General features: G+C 34.7%; 1 protein-coding gene across 1 annotated transcript in view; it reads right to left on the bottom strand.

Moving 5' to 3' along the window:
* The window catches only part of LOC137632279 (sodium- and chloride-dependent GABA transporter 2-like), an 18,250-nt gene that overhangs the window by 5,255 nt on the left and 2,995 nt on the right, over positions 1-10,000 (bottom strand). Inside the window, exons 2-9 of the mRNA XM_068364172.1 lie at positions 8,817-8,951; positions 8,401-8,544; positions 7,573-7,771; positions 6,262-6,455; positions 3,569-3,752; positions 1,155-1,392; positions 749-977; positions 82-191 (exon numbers count right to left, since the gene is read on the bottom strand). Of these exons, the coding sequence (XP_068220273.1) occupies positions 82-191; positions 749-977; positions 1,155-1,392; positions 3,569-3,752; positions 6,262-6,455; positions 7,573-7,771; positions 8,401-8,544; positions 8,817-8,951 (1,433 nt within the window). The remainder of the gene's footprint in view (positions 1-81; positions 192-748; positions 978-1,154; positions 1,393-3,568; positions 3,753-6,261; positions 6,456-7,572; positions 7,772-8,400; positions 8,545-8,816; positions 8,952-10,000) is intronic.

Raw genomic sequence — 10,000 nt, 5'->3', positions numbered from 1 at the left:
CTCTCTGCTAGGCAACCATAACTAATGTGTGGAGTGCATGCTTTTCATGATCAAGTCTATCTTTGAATATTGTTTACTTACAAAGAGTAAAAATGGTGCAACAACTGTCCAGGCGATGATCCAGTAATATTCTAAGAATTTTGGAATATGTACATCCATTTCTCTGACGTTACTGAGCAATTTCTTAGTACCTGCAAAGAGTAAAGTGCTTTAGAGAATCTGAATGCTCATGCCAGACTGTGGATGACGACAAATTTAAAAATAATTGCTAATGTAAAGTATCTTAAACCTTCAAATTCTGTTATTACATCATAAAAGAAGCTTTATAGTGGCTCAAACAATATAAATTGACTGAAAAGATGTATTATATGCTGTATAACATTACAATACATCATATAAGAAGCTTTATAGTGGCGCAAACAATATAAATTGACTGAAAAGATGTAATATATGCTGTAAAACATTACAATACATCATTTAAGAAGCTTTATAGTGGCTCAAACAATATAAGTTGACTGAAAAGATGTATTATATGCTGTAAAACATTTCAATACATCATATAAGAAGCTTTATAGTAGCCCAAACAATATAAATTGACTGAAAAGATGTATTATATGCTGTAAAACATTACAATACATCATATAAGAAGCTTTATAGTGGCTCAAACAATATAAATTGACTGAAAAGATGTATTATATGCTGTAAAACATTACAATCAAAATCAAAATGATGCTAGCGAGGAGCTTACCATAGAAGCACTGAAGACAGAAGAGCTGAGCGAGAGCAGTCACAAAGAGCCCTAGTCCAGAGGAGTAGAAGAAAAACAACTCGAACATCAGAATGCCTCCTTCCAGGCACATTGTTAAGCCACAGAGAAACAATACTAAACATGTTGTGATTGACACTAAGGTTTTTCTTGATCGTAAGAACTCAAATTGGTCGTACATTGCTGATGTCAGTGTTTCCACTGTCGGTATCTGAGGAAAAAGATTAGAGTTTGTTTGACCAAAATACATAATCCAATTCCCTAGTCTATGATACCTTGTCATGATATGTCAGGATGAAATATATAAACCAAATGTATTCTGCCTACTTTACGTAAAACAGAAATCTGATATTTCCCGAGTCCATCCGTAAGTAACCGAATACCTCACCTGACTTCCAACTCCTAAGTTAATCAGCATAAAGAAGAACAATGCAGACCATAGCTGGGGTAAAGGTAAAAGTTCCAGAGCAGTAGGATATGCCACAAATACCATACCAGATCCTGATGATGCTACCTCATCCACCCTTACCCCAAGTTCTTGGGCCAGAAAGCCAAGGATGCTGAATGTGACAAAACCAGAAAAAACTGATGTGGAGGAATTGGAGAGATTGATGACTACAGCGTCCCTGTTGGAAGTGATATAGTAATGAGCTGTAATGTTAGAGTAGACACTGGTAAAACCTTCATAAGGTTTCAGACTCCACTATTACACAAAACCGTATTTTACGGAGACGGATCATGTAAAAAACTTAATTAACATTTTGTAAATCATTATTTATGGGCAAATTGCAATATATCAATGTATTAGACAATAATAAGTATCCTGTGTGCGGTGATGGGACAGAAAATAGTAAAATCATTTCCAGGATAAAATCTGTATTGAATTAATTTGATAGAAAATAGCAAGAACTTGAGTGATGGTTCAGCCTTTTATATATCAAACTACAAGGGTAAATGTGACTTATAATGTTAAGGTATATAATGATCCAGTCTTCAGTATCCAAGTGAAATACAATCTGTTATTGTTACAAAAATCACAAGAAGCTATGATGTATATCTGACTTCAGTGATCCCTTAAATATATAATGTGCTAATGTTTCAGAAATGGCAAGAATCTGTGTGATGATTTAGATATGAGAAATTTCTCAAAATCTATATTAGGTTAGAATAATAGTGATAAGAATTCCAAATGGTTCAATTTCAACATCTCGGTAAAATGTGACAGAAATTAATGTAAGCCAATATGATGCTTTAAAACTTCAGTATTGCAATGAAAACTAGATGTTAAAGTTTCACAAGAACTTGTGGATGCCCAATGCCTCAATACCTCTATAATATTCTTATAGATAATGGGATGGTGCAAACATTGATGTATGAAAAGAAACACAATGCAGAATGAAGCTTAAACAATTAAGATACTGCACTGCTGATGTTCATCCATATTAACATTAAACTTTCAAAAGTGAAGATTTAATTGGGGTTATTCAGTGAGTTATTAAACAGCATTAAATAAATTTTGAATATGTAATGGGACATTACTAATCTTTTCACTATGATCAGAGTAAAGAGCCTACTACTGTAGATAAGAGAAATCAGCATTAGTCACATTTAATTACGTCTAACTCGAGTTGAATTATAATTTATACATTCTCTATGACAATTATGACGGTCATTCATTGAAGAAAACAACACTAATTCAGCGTTGGATCTTCAAAATCCATGGAATAAATTAGTAAAAGTGATAACCCTTTTTCATTTAAGGTCACATGTATTTTTATGTAGCCTACAGTATATTCATTTGCGAATATCAAAGAAATCCACTGACATAATTCATTTCAATACCTATGTGAAAAACATTTCAACAGAGTAGAAATATAAACATAACTGTTTTTGATCAATAGATAATGTTTTAATAATTTTGACATACAGGAAGCTAAAACATTTATAACTGAGGTATCACTTACTTCTTGATTGTTTCTAGTATCTCTTCTGGAAAGCCTAACACTAGTTACAGAATTAAAGTTCAAAATCTTAAGTGATGTAGTGTGACTTTAAAAACTGATCCTGTGAAAAGATGATTATGCACTTGGTGCCTTCAAGGCCAGGATGGCTTATTTATAGAAAATGAGACTAATAAAGAAATCAATTCTGAGGAGTATTTTGGGGCATCGTTATCAATGGTGCCTCAGCTTTACATGCAAAGGAAGAAGCCTCCAGTTGTTTAACTGCCGAGATAAGGCAAATATTTGAAGTTTAGGGTGCATATGCAAGAAGTTAAGTGATGGTTTAGGGCGGTGGTTCCCAACCTGGGGGAAATTTCCCCCTGGGGGGAAATTTGAAGCTTCCAGGGGGGAAATAATTACACTACCTACTAACTAAAACAAGCGGAAAATATCCACATAGTATGTGCGGCAATTTGTTGTTAGCCATTCAATTGTGATATGATCATATCATTTCTCACTGACATGATATTCAAGGGGAGAATTGGAATATCATACCCATTTCTGAGGCAGGCGAGTGGGCATCAGGGCTGGGTGGGGCATGAAGGGGGAAATCTGGATGGTTGAACTAGGTGCAGGGGGAAATGACAGAAAAAAGGTTGGGAACCACTGGTTTAGGGGATCAAAGTTGAAGAAAAAATCAGCAAAAAATTCAAGACCATAATTGATAAGAATTCTGGATATATACGAGGTCTGCAGTTGGTAGGTAGTTTGTTTGGAGATGCGTAAAATGCTGATATGGATAAATAGAAATATAGAAAATAAGCAAATCTAAATTATAAAGGCTAATGTCTGATGTTACCTCATACAGTTGTTTTTAAACTTGTTGTAAGAAGACAAGCTGATGAGGGTTCCAAAGGCTATACAATTCGAATAGAATATCTGAATAGCTGCATCACTCCACACCTGTGCCTCGGCAAGTTTGGAGATATTGAACTTCAATAGGTAGTACTGGATTCCTTGATAAGCTCCGTCGAGAGTGATGCCTGTCATGAAAAGTAAAACATTATATACGGAAGCTCCTACCATTTGATTTTGTAGGGTAGAGGATTCTGAAATTAAAGACTGTATTTGAGTCTTGATTTTGGCTTCTATACTCAATGAATAACAAGTTGAACTTATGCAAGAAGTTATCGATCATTTAACATAGGATAATTGGAGACAAAAAGCACAGTGCCAACAAGAACTGGTTCAAATTATAGATCTTAATTTGTTCAATTTTACTAGGAATAAAATTATCCCTTGAACTTATGACCTATGCAAGTTCTAGTCTCCTTATTTAAGAGAGAACTGAAAGTGGTTTTAGGCAATGAAATTTGTGGTACTAGCCATAAGTCTTGCGGCATGGGATTGGTTCCACAAACTTGAACCAAGGTTCTGTACTTTTGGTTAAAAATGAAAACATGCATACTCTATCTCTTTCATGAGATTATTAACATGCTAATACTGTTAAATATGATAGGATATAAGGAGGGGTAAGGCTGCAAGTCTTGAGCCTATGGGTGGTACGTACCATTCTGTAATTTGGACCAAATTACCTTCTCCATACTTTTAGTGATCAGCAGTGAGAGAGTCTGGTCCATGGTAGGACAACAGCAAGTCTAAATATGGAGTTAAATTACCCATAGACTACCCTTGTTACAAACATACACATACATTAGAAGAGTAACGATACCATAGTTAAAACTAGCTTTATTCGAGAGTTAGTTTTGTGTGGGTAAACTGACGAAGCTACACGAGTTTAACATACTGTATTGTGTTAAAGCTTCCCCTAAATTTTAACATGTTTTAAATGTTTATAAAGATTTCTCATCGCTCTTAACCAGAGTATTGTGATTTATTAACATAAGAATTTAATCATCATACTTTAGTCTGGAGTGATGAGATTATCATTAAAAGGCTTATGAGCTAAGGCATGTTAAAATGTGGAAACATTCAAAACACTACAACCGTTAAAATTCATGTATCTCAGTTCAACCACAAAATCCCCTATCGTTTTAATGAAGCTAGAATTAACTTTAGTGTTATCAGTTTCTTCTGAGAGAATAATGCTTCAGCTATTTAAGAGTAGCATCCTCATGCTAGCTCCAAATAACTTATCTCATCTGTCACGTGAAAATTGGAACCTGTATCCGGCAGGGCAAAGATTATTCCCAGAATCTTGTAAACGTCCAACTTATAGAACCATCTAACATATCGTGTCTACTAGATAAAGAAATCTCGTACACCCTGTCAAACAGGTCTGACACTGCAGAATGAGAACTGCTTTGATACTTCATGCTTGGTTCACTGGATAGACACAAAATTTGGACCATTCAGGACTCTGGAACTCTTGAGAAATCAAAGCTATGGGGAATACCAGAATGAGTGAGACTAAGATATTTAACCCATTTGGAAAAGTTAATTATGATTTTGATTTTCAAGTATTTATTGAATTTATAAATCCCTTCATTCGAATTTTGATTAAATCTTGTTACATATGTTTGAACTATTGATTTACCAAATGATACATGAATTAACAAAGATCGGCAATTTCTACGTTAATGAAGAAAATTCATAACTTTTGTTTATGTATAAATTGGCAAATTGATAGATGAAAAAAGTTTCGTTCTCATTCAAATGTAAATTGGATATTCTTATCTTATTTAACTTTGAATGAAAGTAAACTTATAATTTCTAAAGAGTATTAGAATAAAAATTATAGCTAACTCTCAGAACTCCGTGATATATCCAACCCTTCCTTATTAATCTCAATCTTCCCAAAGCCTTTAATACCCACAGTTCTAATAACCTGTCCCTAATGCTCATAGACCTGAAAGATTCCAATTTTGAGTCCATTATATGGAAAATGCAAGAGGGATCAAAGTAGTTTTCATTTTGCAGTGGCAGACTTACAGTATCTGCTTTGGTGTGTGAAAATTCTTTGCATGCTAGATGAATATTGTTAGGTGGTTCCACAGATCTGGAAGTTTCCAAGGTTTGGTTGGCAGATGTTAAAATTTTGCGGTGGCAAATTATGTGGCGATGTGTTAATTTTGAGCTGGAATAAGTTTACTATTCTCAGGTAACTGATATACTCTCCCAGGAGAAACTGATGTTTATAACAAAGCTAACACTGGTTTTAGACAAAAAGTTAGTTCTTTGTAGGAAAATTAACAGTTTGATATGCTGTACTGTAAGAAAGCTGCTCTGACATTTTAACATTTTATCTGTTTATAAAGATATTTCATCACTCTCGAGTATAGCTTTATTATTAACTTTTTCATGCCAAACAGGATGCTTATGTCACAGGGATCTTATAATAGTTTTGGGAATGTTTAACTTAAACACATCCTAGTCTGATTTTCAAATTTATAGATATTGATTTTAAGGTTTACAGAAAAAGGGGAACTTGTTACGACTTATATTCCATAAAAAGCATGTAAGAAAATGTAAAACCTAGATGGCTGTACAACTTATGATTTTCACTGTAATTGAACAACACAGAAAACATACCTCTGACAAAAAGGATAGCAAGAATGATGTAAGGAAAAGTAGCTGTAAAGTACACTACTTTGCCTACACTCTTGATTCCTTTGACGAGAGAACAGGCAATGAGAGAGAGACTGAGAGCTTGGCAACCAACGATTTCCCATTGAAGGTTACCCATATTACTCCAGCTCTTTCCCCGAGAACCTAGCATTCGATTCCTGGCAATGAAAAAACAGACGGTTTCTATAACAGGAGTAGTGCTGTTGCTTCTTAAAAATAGATTAACATTGTAGGCGAAGTTTTGTTGCTGAAGCCACATCAAACCAATTGATACTTGTTAAGACCTGCATCTCTGATCTAAAAGGAGTGAACATTGGATTTAGTCCATTGGTAAGGCACTGTTATAAAGGTACTGAAATTTTAGCCTGCTCTTTATTACTGATTGCTTGATGAGTTGATATAATATTACTTGCTATTTTGTTTTATCAAACGTTAAAAAAAGTATGGTGATTTGATATACCCAAACTTCAATAATAGATGAATGGATTATAGACTACATAAAAGGTTCATACCTTTATGGAAACAGTGCTTTACGATGTCCTAAAATAAGATAATGAAATGTACAGTACCTAGATTAATCTCATTTAGACTTCTTGTGGCTGAAGATGATTGCTTAGGCTAGGAATCAGAGACCCATGGGAACGTCTAGTTCATTATTATATCCAAATCATGCTGTAAAGATTTATGAAAGCTTATGAAATAAAAATCCTGTATGAAAGGAAAGTTCTACACACTTTTTTTCAGTGTTTAAGTTAATTCTGCGAAGCTAAGGAAAGTACAAAGTTTATGGTAGCAAAGGAGAAAAAACCCTTTTTATGTAATACGTTTTTTGTCCTTTTGTCATTTATTTGCTAACACACATTTGCTGACTAATCTACCTCTAACAATCTGTTGAGCTACCGTAGCTTTGTTTGGTTCAATATATACCGAATACCAAGATGCAGTCACCTTGAAGCTAAGATTTTGGCATCCTGAGGTTTATATGTAAGTACTGACGTGCTATGGTCTCCAACAGCTGCTCACTATATATCTGATATCGGTGGCAAGAGAAGTTTCAGGCCGCAGAGTGCATTTTGTTTTGCTGCTTGAAATATCTGTTGAAACATAACGGACTTCTTTGACTGGAGGTTTCTGTTGTTGGGATTGAAAAAAACCTTTTTCTTTGAGAAAATCTATTTCTCATATTAATATCACACAAGTTGTCACCAGCATCCCGCTTCCTAAAAAATTCACATTTATAATCTTTTTCATAATGTACTACTTCCTAAATCTTACTTGAAAAAATCCTCACTGGGTGAAATTTTGGGTAGTAAGCCATTGGCCAAGACTGGACCCTCTGAGTGATTGCAGTGGGTGAGATTGAGTGCTGTAAGTTGAGATATTTGGCAATAATCATCCACTGATAAGCAGGTTCTGTTGTAATAGTAAAGAGACTGGTTCATGCACTGCATTGCCTCTGAATTAGAATAGCAACCTGTAAAGACAGAATAAAAACAGACTTAGTACTCGAAAACCCTTGTCACTAAGCATATCACAGTGTTGTACAGATTCCTCTTGCAGAGCATAGATCTCTACCAAGCTGTAGTGAATTAGCCCATGGTTCATGGCCAAGTAGTCAAATGAAGATATATTCAAGGACCTAGATGGTCATTGAAAATGAATGGTTTAGGGTCATTTCATGCAAGAGTTTCTCGTAACTTTGGTGAAAATTCATCCTTAACATATTTTGCAATGTACTCCTGTCATCCTGGGATAGGTTTAGTTTTGATCTATGTACGCAATGTACTAGCATTTTCAAGTCTTGAGCACTGCCATTTAAATATAAGTTACAGATTCTGGCTCTTTTGACACTACTGACAGATGTTCCATGGAAAGACTTGAGTAATTTCAGTTGTCCATCTCAAACAATTTGTTGACTCTCATCTGTGGTGCAGTTTGTGTAGCTTACCACTAAAATGGCTTGTATCCTGCCAGTAACACATGTTATAGACAATACATAATTGCTGTAAGAGACTATAAAATCAGAATTATTACAAGATGTAACGTTCAATCCTCTATTATTGCCAAAGATGAGCATGCTCAGAAACAAACAGTGATTTTTACCTGGTGAATTAAACTCATTATTACAGTGTGCCCAGGGCAAGGGGTTGCTGAAAGAGGCGAAGAAGTAGAATATGGACCAAGACACAATTAAGTTGTAACTTGCAGCAAAGAGGAAACACATCATTATAACACTCCACCCAATACCTGAAATAAAAGAACAATGAAATGGATGTACAGTATGTATCTCATTGGGGTTCTTAAATGAACATCTTTTTATTGAAATTTAGGTCGGAAAACTTTTAGGACCTTAACACAAGATGCTTAAATATTTTCTCGCATATTGTACATGACGGGTAATGAACAGATTGTTGAAAGAATAACTGAAATAATAACTTTGACATGAAATCGATTCCTCATAAAAGGACTAAATTTTCAATGGTATTATAATTTAAATCGACAAATAAATTCTCTCTTACCGGAGAAAATTGGAGCTAGTTTTCCAAAGAGCACGAATGGACCAAGACTTGTATATTGGCCAATGGACATCTCCAGGAACGACATTGGAAGAGCAGCACAGAGGCTCAGGGTGTAGTAAGGGATCAAAAATACGGCTGAACGTGAAGGAGAAATCAATTATTTCCATGATAAAGACATTTTTCATTATAATTTTGAATTAGGAAACAAAAATAGTTACTGTAGACGTTTTTTTTTTTTTTCAGTTTTTAATTTTTCGTATGGCTAGATATCCTAGTTATTAAGGGGTAGGATTTCTTTAAGGGAAAATATTGATTGTGAATTTTCTTTGAGAGGAAACAATAATTATCTCATTTGATTCTTATATGATTTATTCAATTTTTACTTCAAAAGGGATGGAAGGGTTTGTGGGAGACCTGATATGTAGCTAACAAATTAAACACCGAATATCCTAATGAACATTGACACCGTAGGGTGGTAGAGCCATCACTTGCATCTCACACGGTGCTCTGTTAGCCCTACCTGCAAACACTTTTTTGGGTTTCTACACTATCACTGTTTCCATTTCCTCTCTTCCAACATACTACTAAACTTTATTAAACTTCTGCTTCGTAGGGGAAAGATGCTAGGAATTAATTAGGCTACAATTGAGGATGGTGCAGTTCGGTGGTGGTAATGTGATTGACCTGGGTTTGTATGGCATGTTTGGATGAGGGAAAATTTCTAGAAGAGTTTTTGGGTGGAATTATTATTCTACTGCATAAAGGTGACAGACGTTTGGGACACGGCATTTCGTAATAAACCAGGGACGGTGTGTGGTAGGGTTTTCGTTTTCATTCAAATGTAAGAGAAGACAGGTGAAAAATGTGAAATTATATAAGAGAGAGGGTGCGTGTATCAAATGTTTATGAAAAAAATATGTAAATTTGAAAGTAGAGGTAAATAGCTTTATGTGGCATATATGGACATATAATCTTTTTGGTAATTGATTTGGAGGTTGTGTGGAATATATGGTGTATTTGATAAATTTTGGAAGTTGGAAGTTGTGATAGAAGCAAAGCATATGTCAAAGTATTTGGCCAGGGCAGTAATAATGAAAGGAGGTCTGAAACAAAGTTTTATACCTCCATGACTGATCAACATCTTTATGAATAGAGCTAAAGGCCAGAGAAGCTACAGCGTTTAT

This window comes from Palaemon carinicauda, chromosome 41, assembly GCF_036898095.1.
Source record: "Palaemon carinicauda isolate YSFRI2023 chromosome 41, ASM3689809v2, whole genome shotgun sequence".
Lineage (NCBI taxonomy): Eukaryota > Metazoa > Arthropoda > Malacostraca > Decapoda > Palaemonidae > Palaemon > Palaemon carinicauda.
This window is presented reverse-complemented; position numbering and strand designations above follow the sequence as displayed.